Genomic DNA, 19,942 nt, shown 5'->3' with positions numbered 1-19,942 from the left:
AATATTTAGTAATGTAACTAATACTTATTAAACTTATTTTAGAATGATTTAGTACTTTTAAATTATGATCATTTTCATTATGACTTTACAATATTTATTTTATATGATGACTTCATTATTATTTTTATTGAATATTTTTGTGTCATCAGTACTCATCTCATATTTTGTGTTATTTTTTTAAGAAACACCTTAGATAATTGTATTTTGGTTGGACTAAAGAAATATTTGGAGCACAAGTTAATTATATGTGTGTATGCAAACTTTACCGAAAAAATTCAAAAATCTGAAAAAATCCGAGGTTTATTAGTTTTGTTTGATTTATAAATTTAATAATTTGACACAATGGTTTGGTTTGGTATTTGAAAAATCCGAACCAACCCGGTCGTGTACACCCCTACTTTTATATTATTACTAAGCAAACAATAATACTTAATTTTGTCTTAAAATTTTAAAATAACAAATAATTTGAGATAATTAATTTTTAAAATGACATAAATAATTCGAGATAAAGAAATAAAAGAAAAGATAGTTGAATGTTAAAAATATCACACACTAACAAATCCTCAGATATAGGGTGCGCATGTATGGTACATACAAAATTATCATATCATATCAAAAAAATTGATATCGGGAATTTGGTATTATAATATTTGGTATGGTACATGGTATACATTTAAAAAAATATATTTGATACGATATTTGATATTTAGAAACAACTTACCAAATATTGAATATCATACCGAAGTATATAGCTACATAAATAACATATACATATTATTAACATACTAACAAATATGCAACATAGTATTAATATAAACTAAATATTTAGAAGTTAAAACTTTGACTACTATATTTTGATTGAACTGTATTTAAATGTAATTGATTAACAAAATAAGTTGTTTGTACTTTCTTTTGAATATATATTTATACATGTGTAATGTGTTGGAATAATACAATTGAGACCCTTTTTCAATTATCAGAGTCATAATATTCTATTATACGAGTATATATCAGTCGAAGTTGAATAAACTATGATTATCGATTTACCAACTGCAAAATACAGAAATCAAACTTCAAAATACTGAATTAAATCAATATGATAATGGTATAACATTTTAAAAAATCGAATACTGAAATTACGGTATCAAAATTTCAAATACCATACAATGCCCATCCCTACTCAGAAAGACCGCACTCGAAGAAGTGTGACACAAAAAACATAGTTTTATACAAACATTATTGGTTAGTTCTATAAATCAAACTCGTAATCTATAAATCACATGTGATTAATTTTATCGTTACTCCAAAATCCCGCTACAAGCTTACTTCATTTTTATTCCAAAAATAAATTGGTGACAAAACAAATAATTTTTCTTTTCCTCCATTCTTCCTCCTCTTTTCTTCTTCTTTCTTTTACCCAAAATCTTTTATGTTCTTCTTCACCAATCACTAATCACTGTTCACTCTACTCTCTCTTCTGCCTCTTCCCTTCTAACTGGTAAGTTTTTTTCCTCTTTCAATTCTCAATTTTCAGCTCCTTCAAGTACAATTATCTGTGTTTTGGAGTATGGGGTTTTCAGTTTTTTTTTTCTTTTGAAATTGATCAATTCTGAAATTTTTTTAGTCCAATTCTTGATTGTTCAATGGAGTAACAATCTGGAGATACCCTTTGCTCTGTTTGGGATGGTGAACACACCACCGTCATTGGAAAATTAAAATTTTGATTAATTTGGTTTAATTTTGATTTCGAAAGTTGCTGTGAATTCTAATGTTTATATCAATTGTATGGAATGAGATTTGTTGTTTTTTGTTAATTATTTGGTGGGTTGATTTTATGAGTAAAGACGTTTCATTTTTGAGCGGTGTGGTGGGGTTGAGGTGTTTCTTTTTATTGAAATTACTGTGAATTCAGAGGAAAATGTCCCTTCTTAAGGGTTTATTGATGGGGATAGATTGAAGTCTGATAAGTTTTCCCTAATTTTAGTAATAGGGGCATATGGTTTGTTACTGTGGAGTATACCTTTAAAGTTTCTTTTTTTTGTGGTGGTGGTGGTGGTGGTGGTGGCAGGGGCGGAGTTAGGGTAGGGTATCACAAGGGTCGAAAGATTATACTATATATACAAGATCAAATTTTTTTTTTGTGTATATGTGTAGGTGTTGTTGAGCCCCTTTTGCTTCTTCGTATGTTTTACTTCTTTATATTTTGAATCCCGTTAGTCAAAATCCTGTTTCGCCACTGAGTGGTGGTGGTGGGGTGGATGAGGGGGGGTATGCAGTTAAGTTGCTATGGCTTTTAGGTCTTGAGGCACAAGATATGAGGTAAACAGTAGCAAAGAAATCATAGAAAATGGGAAAAAATGATTTTATACTTCGAGTCTATCCTTCCTAGCTTTTTTTTTAAAGGTCTTGGGGCACTAGATATGAGGAAAACAGTCACAAAAATGGGGGAAAATGGTTTTATACTTCGAGTCTATCCTTCCTAGCTCTGTTTCTTTTTTCATATATAGTTTATTGTTGGTGTAAATCTGGTTAAAAAGTATAACTTTCTTCTTGCATGTACTATAACTTGTTTATGGAGTAAGGGAACTCCAGTATAATGGCATATCTATGCAGTGTTATAATGTTATTAAAAGACATTACTTCGTCCCTTAAAGCTAAGCGATGAAATGATTAGTTATCACTTCATAGGTGAAGCAATGTAGTTTAGAGAAGTTTGCGCTTCAAAAAGCAGTACACAAAGTGATAACAATGAGAAAAATCTCAACTTTGAGAAGTTAGTTTTATATAGGCTTTATGTGTATTGGATGCTGAAGTCAGTTATTTTAATTGCAAATTGTACTAAATTCATAGATGGTTGATATCTGGCTTTCTTGTTCTTCACAATTAGAAATGAAAGGTTCAGGACAATTGCCTTTGGAAAAAGGAATTAAAAAAAGACACAAACATGTTGTTCAAGTCGAAATAAATGTATGATTGTTAAATATTAGTCTTGTTCATCTCATGCATCCTTCATTACAGTTTAAGATCCTTTTGGTAGGACATGGAACCTTATAGCAATGTGCTTGTGGAATAATTGTAGATTCCCTTAAACTTGATTTACTGAGTTGCTTTGCTTTCTGTCTATCTGCCAGAACATTGTACAAAGAACTAAACTTACTAGAACTAGAGAAGCATGCAATCAGAGTCCAAAAGTGCAAATTGTGAGGAAGCTAGAACATATAATGTTCCGAATTCCACCCTAGAACCTTGGTGGAATACTACTGGCAATAATCCTGTTTCTCTTGGATTGATGCGGGGAAGTGCATCAGATTCACCACCACCCGAACAAGCTGTGGATGGCCGATCACAATCTGATGGTGGATCCAACGAGGAAGATGATGATGCTCCTGAAAAATCACAAAGGACCATACCTATGCATTCAGGTATCTCTTCAATCTTGATTTTTCTTTTATCAGTAAATAAATTTTATTGATAGAAAAATATAGTTGAGCTCTAAGCTAGTGCTGAACTTTAAAAAGTGAGAGGCCCTCCTGTACAAAAACAACAAGGATAGGCTCCCCTATACAAAGTTACTCCTGTAGGGAGCTATAAAGTCGGTCATGCCTATTTCATCATATGTATCCTGTAAAATACATGAAGCTGCCAGTAGGCGTAAACACCTATATTTGAGGGTAGTTATTCTTTCCACCAAAATACCTTGTATTTCTCTCTTCAATCTAAAGAGGAGCTAAAATAAACCACTATGGTCATTGACAGAGTGATTTGGCCTGTTTTTCTTCATTTTTCTCTTTTTGACAAGTAATCTACTACTTTTTTCAACTAATAATATATGAATATTTGTTACCCTAATGTTGAATAGTATTGGTCTGGATGGAGCAATATGATCAGTGAGGATTCATTTAGCCAATCCTAATTTGCTTGAGATTGAGGCGTAGTTGTTAAGGACTGGAAGTCTGTCATGATGCTTCATTTGCCTAGTTACTTTCTTCTTTTAAATCTTTTTCCATAGAGAGGAAAGAAGGTGACATATTTGTTGACGGGGAAAGTGTTTTGGTAAAGATGGGAAAAAATATATATATCTTTTATGATGTTAATGGCTATAAATTACTTAAGTAATGCCTCTGCGTTCTTGGTTCGGAATTAGATGGGAGTTATGCTCAAGTAGATCAGAATTTACAGCCAATTGCGTCAACCATACCTCCAAAGGATGATGGGAGCATAACACAACCCCCACAGCTTGAACTTGTTGCACACTCCATGGTAAGTATGTTTGACTCTATGGGGTTTGAGAAGTTTGATTTGCTTGTTGGGTTATCTCACCTTTTTAATCCTTTCTGATTTTGATGTTATTCTGTAATTGACATGCAGGCATGTGCTCCAAATCTGTATGTTGACCCATACTATGGTGGAATACTGGCACCTTTTGGTCAGCCTATGGTATGCATGTGGTTCAAATTCATAACTTCCATTTTCCATTTTTTTTTTCCATGTTACTTTGCTTTAGGTCTGATACGTTAAGAGGACAATTTTACTTTTCTTCCAATTTATATTATGGGATACCTCTGGGACTGCTCAGTGTTTTATGTCCTTGGGGATATCTAAACATAGAAAGCTGCTTCTGCATGGTTGTTCAATGTGTCTTTTGGAAGTTGCTGAGACGTAGTCTTTATATGAGTTGGTTTAACCATGATATCTTCTTGTAGTTAGCTTTATTTTAGAAACACTCACTTCCTCTGTATTGCCAACTCCCAGGTGACTTGCTTAATATCCTTCTTGTAATCATACATCTTACAACATTATTGTTCAATTCAGGATGAGTTATTTCTTCTTTCAATTGATTTAGAATGAGTGGCGCCCAGTGTGCACGGCCCTTTCCTTTAAATCATTGAATGGATTTTGTAGGACAGCTAGTGTAAAGGGTATTCCGGATGCAGCTTCTTTCATTTGTCTTTTAAGGAACTCTTCCCTGTTTTTTCTACTTCGACTAACAAATACAGACAATCATTTCCCGAAAGATCTCTCTGCATGATATGCCTAGGGGATAGGAGTAGGAATCCACCTTATAAAACATCGCCACTGAAGAAAAATCCATCATTAAAAAAAAAAGATAAAAAAAAATAATTAATTATAACATAATTGTGCCTGGGGCTGGTTGATGGCTGAGCACAAGATTTTTTAAGATCTTAACTGAAGGTGCTATACAGGTCCCTTCTCATGTACTTGATATGCATCATCCGAGGATGCCTTTGCCTCATGAAATGGCTCAAGAGCCTGTTTATGTCAATGCCAAGCAGTATCATGGTATTCTGCGGCGAAGAGAGTCACGTGCGAAAGCAGAACTTGAAAAGAAGCTGATAAAAGGGAGAAAGGTTAGTATATGCCTCTTCCACTGGGATGCTTGTTGGGTGTTCTTTTCTCCTGTTATCTAAAGAATGCATGATGCACCTTTTTAGCATCATATTTTTGTTACATGTGCCTAGCTGTTCTGGAGATATTCCCTTGTCCCGGATTGGAGATGTACCCACACTTTGGCTGAGCTCACTTTTCTAAAAAAGAAATTCAACTGTTTTAAGAATTTTATGTTACTTAAGTAGGAGGAAATGAAAGGTAGAATCTGCTATTACTTTGCTATTATCTGTGTAGAATACCGTCATTTTACCTTTTTAAACTGCTCAGTCAAAAACACCAGTCATGAATATAATTTGGTGAAAAGTGTTCCTTATGCCAATGTTTGGGCTATTAATAACCAATATCAGTTTCTCCACTGCTATATTTTTATTGTGAAGTCACAGGATTGGCTGACATGGTTTTGCACGAATTTTGTGCTGGTGATATGCAACATATGTTCGGTTTATTCTGCTTACTCATCCTCAGTTGCTGATACTTTCTGTCTTCCTCGTAATACAGCCATATCTTCACGAGTCGAGACATCAGCATGCCTTGAAAAGGGCAAGAGCTTCTGGAGGGCGTTTTGCGAAAAAGTCAGATGCTGGTACTTCGAAGGGAGAAGGTTCTGGTTCTGCTGTTTCTTTGCAGTCTGTGCATTCATCAGGTTCTGAACCTTTGCTGTCCAATGCTGCTGATGTTCCAGAGTGGCATAAGGATAGAAGTTTGGCTGAGCGTCAGCATTCTTATTCGAATGGTAATGGTTATGGAAAACAAAGCAGCTTTCAGGAATCGAAATATCAGGCCCAGTCTGCTCAGGTAGGGGAAGGAGGTTCTTCCGGCCAGCGATGGTAGAAACATCACATCACACCTTTAGTACCTCTGGTCCAAGCCTGGTGGCAATTCATCCTTGGCTTTTTATTTCAATGTTATGGAAAAGAGGGGTCATGCACCTAGTAGATTCGATTCTTCCTTTCTGTACATAAAAAAAGGACTAGGACTAGAGTTGAAAAGGAAGAATTCAGTAAGCATATGGCTAGCTGTTTAGTGTAATTTAGAGGCTTGTAAACTGTAAAGTTATAGGTATGAAAAGTTGTAGGTAGATTGTATACTTGTCAACATTTCCTTTGTGCTGCTGTATTTTAGGATCTTGATTCTGTGAAACTTTGAATTTGTTGTTTAATTCGATGACAGTGGTTGTCTTTACGGGCTGTGAATGTGATAATCGTAGAATCTGGAGTTTGTTCCAAGTACAACACATTGTGATGAAGTTCGTACAAGTTGGTCTGAACATCATTGTTTACTATCAAGTTTGTGTGCAAATTGTTAGTGATGTTGAAGTTTATATGGTCTGCTGAAATGCTACTATCATTTGGCATGGTGCAACTTTGTTTTGTGTAAAATTGATGAGAGTGAATCAATAATGTTGGTACTCTGAATTAAGAAAGAAGAAAATAATATTCAGAGGTGTGTTTCGATAAACATTTGAAGTGTGTTTATCACCAACTATCACCAAATATTTCCATAAACTGATAGTTAAGGTGTGTTCAGGTATGAAAAGTTAACAGATGATAGTTCGGATAGAAAACATTTACTAATAAAGTGATTATTTATTTTTTCGGCTAACAGCTAAAATTATTTTTACTGAAATATCTTTGATTTTAGAAAATCACATTTATCGCATTCGATACATTTTTTGGTAACAAAGTTACGGAATTACCCGAAGTGAATTCACTTCTCCTTCCGATCAATGCAAAAGTTATAGTATATATATGGGATAAGGGTTTGAAAAATACCTCAACTTTGGTCGGATTTGCTGTTGCGATACTAAACTTTCATAAGGACCTATAACCTCCCTAGACTATTTAATACCGTATTTTTTACCCCCTGAACTATTTAATAGTGTATTTTAAAGGTATATATGTGCCCACGTGGACACATTACTATTTATAATTTTGCATTATTTTTTATGTCCATGTGGGCAAATATATGTGTTTAAAATACGATATTAAATAGTCTAGGGAAGTAATAGGTTCTCATGAAAGTTTAGTATCGCAACAACAAATTCGACCAAAGTTGAGATATTTTTCAGACCCTTATCCCTATATATATCTACACCACTAATCACATTTTTTATTGAAATATCTTTGATTTTAGAAAATCACATTTGTCGCATTCGAAATACTTTTTTATTGGTAATCAAGATATGAAATAACCCAAAATGAATCCACTTCTCCTCTGGCCAATGCAAAAGTTATAGTATATCAACCACTAATCAATTTTTTTATTGAAATATCTTTGACTTTAGAAAAACACATTTATCGCATTCGAAATACTTTTTTTTTTTTTTTTTTTCTGTAATCAAGTTACGAAATTACCCAAAGTGAATCCACTTCTTCGTCCGGACAATTCAAAAGTTATAGTATATCTACCAATAATCATACTTTTATTGAAATATCTTTGACTTTAGAAAATCACATTTGTCGCATTCTGAATACTTTTATTTGGTAACCAAGTTACGAAATTATCCAAAGTGAATCCACTTCTCCACTAGGTCAATGCAAAAGTTATAGTATATCTACCACTTATCACATTTTTTTTTATTGAAATATCTTTGACTTTAGAAAATCACATTTTTCGCATTCGAAATACATTTTTTTGGTAACCAAGTTACGAAATTACCCAAAGTGAATTCACTTCTCCATCCAGTCAATGCAAAAGTTATAGTATATCTACCAATAATCATAATATTTGACTTTAGAAAATCATATTTGTCGCATTCGAAATACTTTTTTTTTGTAATCAAGTTACGAAATTACCCAAAGTGAATCCACTTCTCCGTCCGGTCAATGCAAAAGTTATAGTATATCTACCAATAATCATAATATTTGACTTTAGAAAATCATATTTGTCGCATTCGAAATACTTTTTTTTTGTAATCAAGTTACGAAATTACCCAAAGTGAATCCACTTCTCCGTCCGGTCAATGCAAAAGTTATAGTATATCTACCAATAATCATAATATTTGACTTTAGAAAATCATATTTGTCGCATTCGAAATACTTTTTTTTTGTAATCAAGTTACGAAATTACCCAAAGTGAATCCACTTCTCCGTCCGGTCAATGCAAAAGTTATAGTATATCTACCAATAATCATAATCTTTGACTTTAGAAAATCATATTTGCCGCATTCGAAATACTTTTTTTTGTAATCAAGTTACGAAATTACCCAAAGTGAATCCACTTCTCCGTCCGGTCAATGCAAAAGTTATAGTATATCTACCACTAATCACATTTTTATTGAAATATATTTGACTTTAGAAAATCACATTTCTTACATTTGAAATACTTTTTTTTTGGTAATCAAATTACGAAATTACCCAAAGTGAATCCACTTCTCCGTCCGGTCAAAGCAAAAGTTATAGTATATCTATCAATAATCATACTTTTATTAAAATATCTTTGACTTTAGAAAATCACATGTGCCGCATTTTGAATACTTTTATTTGGTAACCAAGTTACGAAATTACCCAAAGTGAATCCACTTCTCCGCCAGGTCAATGCAAAAGTTATAGTATATCTACCACTAATCACATTTTTATTGAAATATCTTTGACTTTAGAAAATCACATTTCCTACATTCGAAATACTTTTTTTTTGGTAATCAAATTACAAAATTACCTAAAGTGAATTCACTTCTCTGCCCGGTCAACACAAAAGTTGTAGTATATATATCTGCCATTAACATAGGTGGAGACAGGAATGGTACCATGCTATTGGTATTTCTTCTTACTCTTTATTTTATTGGAGTCACATATCTTATTTATTTTATTATTTCCTACTCTAAAAACTGAAAATATTGATTTACAGATTTAAAGTGAATTTCAAATTGTTTCTAATCTAGTTGATGTCCGTAAAATGAATTTTCTTCGTTTCTGTCATCAACATGGTGAAGGTATTTGGGTTATCGTGGATATTTCTAATGAGTTAAAAAATTTTCATATTGCACTAATATTCTTTTTGTTGGTTTATTTTTATCTATTTAGTTTAAGTAAGATTTATTGTAGTGTTATTTTTAGGTAGATATTGCAAATTCATCATATATTTAGATTTCCTAGTGTTGATTTTTCTTATATTTGGTTTTTTTTCGCTTGGTATAGGTTTTTATATGAAATCGATAGAGTAATTTTAAACTAGTATCCTCATAATATAAATTTTCTATTGGCAATTTATCTATGAAGATGTTTCTATAGTTCATAAAATACATTATCATCTAATTGTAGATCTATCTTTTTGGGTTATCTTGATTAATCTACTTTGGTCAAACATTTTAAAAAAGCGACTGACATTGTCGTTTAGTTCGTCGCATTTTAATCAAAATGTTGGTCAAACATTAAAAAAAAATGTGACGGACAAAGAGATGATGTCCGTCGCTTTTTATAAAATATCTTGGAGATCAAATCGTATTTTTTTTATTTCTCTTCCCTTCATTTTCTCCTCAACCAGTCGCACTGCCGCTGCCTGCTCCCCTCTCTTCATTATCTCCTTCTCCTTTAAAGGATAGAGTTTAATAATTCGTCAATTTTTTTTTCAATTTGAGTTATATTGATTTTGTTAGTTAGTTTATTGAATTTGTGTTTATTGATTGTTAGTTAGTGTTTGAATTTGGGATTTTGATTTTAGGATTAGTTTGAATTTGGGATCTTAGGACTAGTTGAAATAGGATGTTTTAGGACTAGTTTGAATTTGGAATTTTAGGATTAGTTTGAATTTGAGATTTTAGGACTAGTTTGAGTTAAGGTATTTAAGGACTTGTTTGAATTTGGAATTTTAGGACTAGTTTGATTTTGGGATTTTGGGACTAGTTTGAATTAAAGTATTTTAGGATTAGCTTTCTTGAATTAAGGTATTTTAGGACTTGTTTAAATTTGGGATTTTAGGACTAGTTTAAATTAGGGTATTTCTTCAATATACTCAAGAAATACCCTAATTCAAACTAGTCCTAAAATTCCAAATTCAAGCAAATCCTAAAATACCTTAATTCAAACTGGTTAGTCCTAAAATAATCTAATTCAAACTAGCTAGTCCTAAAATCTCAAAATCAAACTAATCCTGAAATTTCAAATTCAAACAAGTCCTTAAACACCTTAATTCAAACTAGTCCTAAAATCTCAAATTCAAACTAATCCTAAAATTCCAAATTCAAACTAGTCCTAAAACATCCTATTTCAACTAGTCCTAAGATCCCAAATTCAAACTAATCCTAAAATAAAAAATTTCAAATTCAAGTACTAACTAACAATAAATCATTCAAACTAACAATCAATAAACACAAATTTAATAAACTAACAAATAAAATCAATATAACTCAAATTAATTTTTTTTTGATGAATTATTAAACTCTAACTTTTAAAGAAGAAGGAGAGAATGAAGAGATCGAGGGGAGCAGGCAGCAGCAAGCAACAAGCAACAAGCAGTAGCGACGGCGAGCAGGCAACGACGACGCGACTAGTTGAGGAGAGAATTAGAGAGAGAATGAGGGGAAGAGAAATGAGAAAAATACAATCTTGTCTCCCAATTTTTTTTATAAAAAACGATGGACAACATCTCTTTGTCCGTCGTTTTTAAAAAAATGCTTGACCAACATTTTGACTAAAAAGCGACGGACTAAACGACACTGTCCGTCGGATTAAGAGATGTCGTCTGTCGCAAATTTTAAAAATAATTAATAAATAAAAATAACTCAAAAACGACGGACAACGTGGTTAATATTTTATTTAAAAATTAATTATTTTTAATAAAAAGTGACGGACGAAGTCTCTATTTATATATATATATATTTGGCGCAAAAATCCGCAAAACAGACTAAGAGATGTCGTCCATCGCTTTTTGTAAAATAATTTTTTTTAAAAATATTTTAATTAAAAAGCGACGGACAGTGTGACAAATGTCGTCGCCTTTTGGAGCGACACTATCTGTCGCTTTTCTGTCTGTCGTTTTTTTAGCAGTTTCTTAGTAGTGAACCTTAGTGAGCCTATTTGTGTGATATTAAGTGCCACAAAGACCATTTGGTTTCCGGAGGAACCACAACGTTTATTTCGATTCTTCAAGAACGAACAAACGAGGAGCCAATGGGATTTCTTGTCGAGTAATAGTCTCATGCCACAAATGGTCCAAATTTTAAAGGGTGAAAATCATGATAGTAGTATTTCTCTTTTCCGTGCTAATGTGAGTAATTAATTATTATATATGTTTTCTAAAATCATAACAACATTAATTGTTGTAGCTAATAATTAATTTCTAAATAATATTTTCTTTTGTTTTGAACTCATAGGAGGATGGCACTAGTGCTAACGAATAAAACAGTTAATGACCGCATTTTGCGCATATTTAGTGATATTCTAGGACTAAGGGGTCTTTCGGTTTGAAAACAAGTTATGTTGGAATAAGTGATTATGAGATTAATTATTTAGGAATTATGTTTTATTGATTGTTTAGTTAGTTGTATTCAAAATAATATGAATTGTATTATTTCTAAAATTAAATTGTTTGTTTACCAAAATACCCCCCACCTTATTTAGTTTCTTATATTTTCTTTGCGAGATTTTGTTATTCATTCTTAAAAATAAAATTTTAATTTATTTAACTTAAATATTTTCATGTGTGCATTCTCTGATTGTAGCAAATGTGTTTAAAAATAAAACTCTCATCTAACTTAGCTTATAAAAGTTCCATCCTAAGTTTGTTAATGTAAATCAAAGGATCATTTATTATTTATGTCACTTTAATTAAGCATATATCACTCCTAAAATTGTAAAATATTAAAGTTATCTTCATTTAATTGATATATAAAATATAATTTTTCAAGTGATTAAAAAAATATTTAATTAAATATATGTAATTCAGTAGTAGAGAAATCAAAATATAAAGGTTCTCAAATATAAATAAACATAAGAATTAGTCAAATAAATTTAACGTATAATATATTCATAAATAAAAATTATAATTATAGTGTAATTTTTAATGAAAAAATATGAAGAATTATCATATCATAAAAATAAGGAGTACTGAAGGTTGTGAAAAATGATGTAAATATACATGAATATGAAAAGTGATGTACAAAAAGGTTTTAAAGGGATACTTTAGTCATTTTACCTATTTTGTTTCTGGATAAGTTATCCCGATATTAATATTCCACCCAAAGGTACGGATAAGATCCCTTACACTTGGAAACAAAACAATAACATTACTAAGATGGGTCCTCAACGAAGGTTAGGCATGTATGTTAGGTTTGACTCACCCTCCATAATTCGTCACCTTGAACCATTGACATGAGATTTATTCACTGCTCGATTTGCAAAATGTCGGTTTGATGAAACAAATTTCCCACAATTAGGGGGAGAGGAAAATGAACCCAAAAGGGAAATTGCGTGGAAAGTTCCGTCACTATCTCATTTTGATCCACGTACCCCTATATGTGAACTAGAGGTTCAGAAGATCATCCACATACAGAAAATAGCAAATCAAATGTCAGATGCATTTACTGATTCAAGACGGAAAACTAAGGCATATATCCCTACATTGAATGTGTCTTTCCGGATTGAGGTCCCAAAAGGACTATCAACTAGTGTCATGGCTTTTGAATCCTTAACACAAGTGGTAACCATTGAGTTCAAGGATAAAAATCCTAGAAAAGGAAGCACGAGAAATGATAAAGATGACAGTATAAAAGAGTTTCATGAAGAAGTTCAAGATCTGATTAATCCTGATATTCTTGAAGAAATCAGTGAATTCGAGACTTAAGTGAATGAAGAACTTTAAATAAGTTCTACTAGTTATGGGATAAATTTTGAGTGATCGACAATTATAGTGTAATGCTTTTGCATATAATGTCGCACTAAATATTATGCAAGAGCCTAAATCTATCAAAGAATATGGACGAAGATGTGATTGGTCAAAATGACAAGAGGCAATTCAATCAACACCCCATAGAAACTGTCTACCTGAGATTGTCCCTCGACCCGTAGGTCCTGACACAAGGTTAGAATTCTAACCCTTTTAGAGTGGTATCTCACTGATGGCTCGAAAAATTAGACTCACTTGCTAAACATGAAGTTTTTGGACTTGTAGTCCGAACCCCTGATGGTGTAAAATCTATTGGTTATAGATGGGTTTTTGTGCGAAAGCAAAATGAAATTGTAAGGTACAAGACACACCTTGTTGCACGAGGATTCTCTCAAAGACCCGACGTCAACTATGGAGAAACATATTCACCTGTTATTGATGCAATAACTTTTCGATATCTCATCAATTTAGTTGTACATGAAAATCTTAAAAATACATCTAATATATGTGGTTGCAGCCTATCTTTATGGTTCACTTGATAATGAAATTTATATGAAAATTCCAGAAGAATTCAAATTGCTTGAAGCATGTAATTCTAAGTCTCGGGAGATGTTTTCAATCAAGTTAAAGATCATTATATAGTCTAAAACAATCAAGGCATATGTGGTATTATCGTCTTAGTGAGTACTTGATAAATGAATGTTATATAAACAATGTCATTTATCCTTGTATTTTAATTAAGAAAACGACATCAGAATTTGTTATACTTGTCGTTTATGTTGATGACATAAATCTCATTGGGATGATTTAATGACTTTAAATTTCTTACAACATTTAAATAATTCATTCCTATTACGAACAAATTAAGGATTTAATAAATATAATAAAAGTGATATAGATTCAGACTTTCCGCGATTAGAAATTAATCAAAGATTCTTTAGTCTTTCCATTCTGAAACAATACACTACTTTATGAACTATGTGTTAAGGGTTTCAATTTACAAGTACTACTCCCCACCACCATAACTTAATTCTACTCTATATGCTCTAATTGATCTTCAAGCATTCTTGGGAGTTTTCACTTCAAGGTTATAATTCATATGCTCTAATACTAGAAGAATATGTAGAATTTGCAACTATAAGATGATGCAAAAAGTTCAGGACAATCTTCTTCACTCGAAACAAACTTTGACAATTTCAGTTTTCCCTATCCCGTTACTTTGTCAATCAATTCGATGTAATAAAGATCAGGGTTGCCTAACATAAAATACAAAGTACACACATGTAAAAATAAAAACTCAAAATTTAAAATCCACAAATCAAATGCATCTCTCAGAACATTACCTTTAGCCATTTGAATGTATATGAAGATTGGTAAGTTGAATGTATAGCCACAAATCAGATGCATCTCTTCAAAATATTACGTAGGGTTCTCAAATTCTGCAATTGCAGTTAAGTTGCCCCAAAATAGAGTTCTGCAATATACATTACCACAAAAGAGAATTAACAAAGAGGATAAAACTTGATACAAAATAAGAAAAATAATAATCTCGAAGCATATGTTTCAACATTTATATAAATACAAGTCACGTTGCTGATGATCACTATCTTCTAAGTTTCCGATAACATCCTCACTCTCTTCTTTCAGAATGGTTTCTTCGTCTAAGTCGTCTGTGAAAGCACTTTCTTCACTGCCAGTTTTGCTATCATCAGTTGCATTATTATTTGAGTCAGTGTTTCCATCATCCCTGACAGAGCCTGTCTTGGAGACCACTCGAGCACATCATCGATAATGTTGGAAACTCGTTTCTGATACCTGTAACAGTTGATAATAAAGGAATTCTTTTTCAGCACGATAGAAAGAGAGAATTGTATTCGCAGAATGAGAGAAGATGCCACCGAATTACTGGCTCTTGGGATTTTAGGTTATTGATTCTCAAAATATGACACAATTGCAGATTATTTGCTACTAAGTTCGTCTTTTTGAAGATACGACATCTAGCTTCATAGGGATTTGGTTTAAATGAAAACTCAAAATATACTTTTTGTTATATTTCTTCAACTGAACTCCCAAGCTTAAAAGATTAAAGTACAAGCAAGCAAACCTGGCCCTTGCAGCCTCGTCAGGAGCATGATGCCTCAGGAGCAAAATAACAACCACAGCTACTATTGCGTAGAAAAGCCTTGCTGTCCACTTAGGTCTCTCGGCTTCATCCTTCTGAGGCCAAACCTGGAACAAATCTTGCAGTGTTGCTTCCTCCGCCAGAATGTTGGGGAAAAACCATACGCGCTTCCCAAAAAGTACCAAAATAGCACCAAAGATCAAAGCTCTTACTGCAAGCACAAAATTGTTCTTTGTAATGCTGATTTTTGCCCAATAGAAGACTCAAAAATACACATGACAAGCATGATTTGAACAGCCCAGAGTCACCATTTTACAACAGGCAAATTTTGCATAAATAAAGGCAAAATTAGACACCACTTCAAGCAGAAATACTTTAATAAAATCTGTTGATGAGTGCCACTTAGGGATTTGGATGATTCAAGTGAAGGATAACAGAATAAAATTAGCACTTCCCACCCAGAGCTGTCATAGACACAAAGCAAAAAGAAGCTACCGTAGAGTTCCAATGATAGTAAACAGTATTGTGAACTAACGAAAGTGTGCAGGCGTTCAAAAATCCTAGTTATTGAAATTATGACATCCACCTGTCCAGCTTAAATGCTTCTTATAGATCAAGAGAAAAACATGGAGGTCTCATACACCACTGCAACTCACTGAGAAGGGTGTGAAATTCTTCTGACCTGCCTCTTAGAGGTTAACATTGTTAAATAAAGTGCATATTAATAAATGGAAACAAGAAGGGAAAGGGGAAAACATAGAGGACCAAGTTGGTTGTGGCCCTAGAAGACATTTTCTTGTCGGTTTTAAAATCGATAACGGAACCGTTAAGAACCGCTGATTAAAGGATAACAAATATCTTATTGGTTGACCGATAACTGATAAACTGAACTGATAACATATAAAACCGAACGAGTGAGAAGCAACCTTGTCCTCACTTCATAGAACTATGTTGAATAAAATTACTTCAAGCCTAAAAGAAAAATGCAAAAGAAAAGAAAAGGTTTGGAATGTTTTCCAAATTAGAAACATGTGGGGAACAATAACTTGCAGTTTATGTTCTTCACTATATATATATATATATATATATATATATATATATATGAATTGTACATTGTACCTAAAGCCTCTAATCTCACACAAGCCCAAACATCATTGCTTTAGTAGTCAACTATGATATATAAATTTAGCTAATATGTGTTCAAAATCGTGATGCTGACATGATAAGTGTGAAGCCAACAACGTATTTGATGATTGAAGAAACCTATAAACTTAATAAATTATAAGACGAATCCCTCATATGCTACAATATTTTAGCCAAGAGCTGTAATGCTTTCAAGTTTTAGAGTAGCCACATCACAGCGCATGATACAACTCTATACAAGAAAAAACAAAATAAAATAAAATTGAATAACAAGTGTGAGAAAAAAAAGGGTAACAAGCAACATATACTTACTGAATAGCAGACCAAGTATGAGGAGGAGGAGACCAGCACATGTGTATAGTATAAGCAATTTGGCCCAATGGGGATAAACAGGAAACAAGCAAATCGCTAGTGTTAACACCGGCCACAAAAACGAGAGAAGTGTTTGCCACAGGGGTCTTCTTTTCACAAATGCCCATGCAAAAAAGGCATCATTTTCAGAAAATACTTGATCCTGCAGATATCCATTGAAGAAACTTAACATCAAAAGTTGAATGCAAACTATGGAAAAAGATTAATTTCAGGTTACCCAAAAGAAAGTCAAAATGTGGAAATTTGTTGTAGATGTAAAAAAAACTCTTAAAGATTCAGCCTGCATTTGGTGAATAATTTGAGTCGAAGGAACTCCAAAAGATTTGAAGATTCAGCAAATTCTGAACAGAAGATTAAATTGAATTGTATATTTTTGTTCATTTTTGGTGTAAAGAAGCTTTAGTACAAGATGTAAAGTCCTTAGTTGATCTCATTGGATCCCTGTAACTGACAAAGACTTGGTTTTGTTTTGTTTTATTCATTTGGAAGTCTTGCGACTATGGTTTGTCTCTTAGCACTATCTTTGTGCTAAGAACTTCTCTTTTATATTAATGAAATTTGTTACTATCTCAGGAAGTGTACCAGTTGGACCAGCCAATCACATTGAAACTAAGCTTCCATTGATAGGGAGGGATCCAAACAAATACTGTTAGAGAAATGCATATAATTATTTCAAAACCATACCATTCATCCATATCTTTTTGTGATTCTTCTAGCACAAGAGTTAGCTCAGTAACCCTACCATTCATCCGTTCTCTAAGTCCATATGCAAAGTTCAAGTTAGGATCAAAGCATAATAAATCCATGCAAAGACCAAACTATGTAATAAGGTCTCAGGTGGTGTAAATAACAGATACACTCACCCACATAGCATGTACAATTTTTAGGAAGTTCTCACTGTATTTTGAAATGTATAGAGGATCCACATCTATGTCATACTCACTGGTCATGGATATGATAGGACCATAAATACATGTGTGAGCAGAACCACAGACTAGTAAAGATAAAATTAAACATAAAGTCAGGAACTTTTTAACATCCCCAATAGTTGACTGAATCAAGAAAGATACTCACACGGTATATCTCTAAATGTGCTGGCCAAGAAGATAATTTTTTCTTCCCAGGTCGAACAATTTTCACCACACGATCACAGCGGACTAAAAGATTCTTTTGAAGCAGCGTGTTGGCAATATCTTCAGGCTCCAAACCTTTATCTGACTCTAGTATGTCTTTTAAGTTCTGAATGATTTCTCACAAAAGCGACAAAATCTTTTCCCCTGAAATACTCTACCCGTGTTTCCTGCAGGACAGCCCAACGTGACACTAAGCCTTTATGATGAACTTTCTCGGCAAACAGCTGGAAGACATCCTTCTCACCTTGTTGCTGAAAATAAAAGTAAACAAAAAATGACAATTTACAAAAGACATCATCACCAAAAAATTACCAAAACCACACAATCACAAACTGGAAAGTTAGGGGGCAATAACATCTTAATGAATTCAACAAACAAGTACCAGCTAAAGGGTAACATGCAACAAACAGTTACCTCAGATGCAAACTCTTCATCTTTCCTATATAAAATCGTCTTGATTTTCTATGTGTCATCCCCTAAGAATATCTAAGAAGCAACTGATATGAGAAAGAAAAACTGTTCACCTGATTCAATACAGCTTTACAGCCTCAGAATATTTACTTTTTTTCTCATCAGCCACCAATCCTAGTTTAGCAAATCTTCATTCAGAGTAGCCAAAGATAATTAAGTTTTTTTTTTTAATCAAGTAAATGTATTCCACCCAAATGTACAGATAACTTGTCTTATTCCAATAATTAGCTTATAAGATAACTACCCCTAGCAACTACGACATGACTTCCTAACATTGCAGGAATAAGAAACTGCAAATTACTACGGAGAATAACTACTACGAGAATGAAAACTGCAAATAACTATGATAAGTAACTACTACTACTACTGTTAACCATTGGGAGACTTAGGAGTGATAACATTGGCGATTTCAGTTTTCCCTATCCTGTTACTTTGTCAATCGATTTGATGTAATAAAGATCAAGGTTACCTAGCATAAAATACAAAGTCAACACATGTAAAAATAAAAACTCAAAATTTAAAATCCACAAATCAGATGCATCTCAGAACATTACCTTTAGCCATTTGAATGTATATGAAGGTTGGTAATCATTTTTCACATGGCTTTCTTCATAGAACTGAGTTATCAGGCTCCCATCCTTTATTCTACCGTCGGTGTTATTGCACAAGCCTTGATCACCATGCTGATCTCAGGTTAAACTTTCTTGCCAAATATCATTTAACGGTGACCGAAGGTCAATTATTACTGCTTAATAACTTACAGTTATAATCTAACGAGAGCATATGCTTCTGATGCCACTTCAAGTACCTATATGCCATTCATTCTCCATCAGAACAAATACACGACTTTAACTCTGATATATATATTTTTTGTCACGAAACCAAGGATCATTATAAGTAAGCCTACTGGCAATCTTAAATGAATTTGACATGTGAATTCTCATTGCACAACAATTCAAGATAAGCTTAAAACTGAGGTGTGATGCAAGGAGAATTCCAAGGAGAGGTAATACAACCATCTCCTTAGAGTGAGAATCACTTAACCGTTGTCAGTTCAAACTGATGGTGAAGCTTTGTAAAGTACTCCCTCGGTTCCTTTTTTTAGTTGTCATGTATACTAAAAATACTTGTTCCAAAATAGTTGTCATTTGTCAATTTAACAATCAAGAGAGAGATGATTAATCTTTTCGAATTTTGCCCTTAGTATTAGCTATTCTAGAATTAAGAGGCACATTAATATATAAAGATTAAAGAGTTAATAAGCGATATATTAGTCAAACTACACTCCTATTAACTTATTTCCACCATATTCAAGAAGTAGAGTTAGAAAATAAACCTCTTTAAGGCCATAATGTTGCAGGAGAATAATCAAGCTGTCAAGCCCCATTTGACCAATCATTCCAGCTGCTACAGCTTCTAAAGATAAGCTGAACTTGTCAAAGAGAGAACATTTTAATATGATCCATACGAG

General features: G+C 32.9%; 1 protein-coding gene and 1 pseudogene across 1 annotated transcript; one reads left to right on the top strand and one right to left on the bottom strand.

The window, feature by feature from the left end:
- The first annotated feature begins 1,371 nt into the window (after positions 1-1,371).
- On the top strand, positions 1,372-6,624 carry LOC102595987 (nuclear transcription factor Y subunit A-1-like). The gene is made up of 6 exons (XM_006366481.2): positions 1,372-1,498; positions 3,132-3,422; positions 4,145-4,260; positions 4,369-4,437; positions 5,205-5,369; positions 5,908-6,624. Exons 2-6 carry the CDS (start codon positions 3,173-3,175, stop codon positions 6,238-6,240), a joined length of 933 nt encoding a protein of 310 aa, XP_006366543.1. The 5' UTR covers positions 1,372-1,498; positions 3,132-3,172; the 3' UTR covers positions 6,241-6,624.
- A 7,993-nt stretch (positions 6,625-14,617) lies between these two features.
- Positions 14,618-19,894, bottom strand: LOC102599045 (uncharacterized; annotated as a pseudogene).
- Positions 19,895-19,942: the final 48 nt, after the last annotated feature.

This window comes from Solanum tuberosum, unplaced genomic scaffold (assembly GCF_000226075.1).
Source record: "Solanum tuberosum cultivar DM 1-3 516 R44 unplaced genomic scaffold, SolTub_3.0 scf00640, whole genome shotgun sequence".
Lineage (NCBI taxonomy): Eukaryota > Viridiplantae > Streptophyta > Magnoliopsida > Solanales > Solanaceae > Solanum > Solanum tuberosum.
The sequence above is the reverse complement of the archived record's forward strand: the minus strand, read 5'-3'. Positions and strand labels throughout refer to the sequence as shown.

Bases quoted from the DNA above. Each gene is read 5' to 3' on its own strand.
- LOC102595987 (XM_006366481.2), top strand. From the start codon at position 3,173: ATGCAATCAGAGTCCAAAAGTGCAAATTGTGAGGAAGCTAGAACATAT. The intron at 3,423-4,144 runs GTATCTCTTCAA...GTTCGGAATTAG, and splicing joins GACCATACCTATGCATTCAG to ATGGGAGTTATGCTCAAGTA. The intron at 4,438-5,204 runs GTATGCATGTGG...GGTGCTATACAG, and splicing joins CACCTTTTGGTCAGCCTATG to GTCCCTTCTCATGTACTTGA.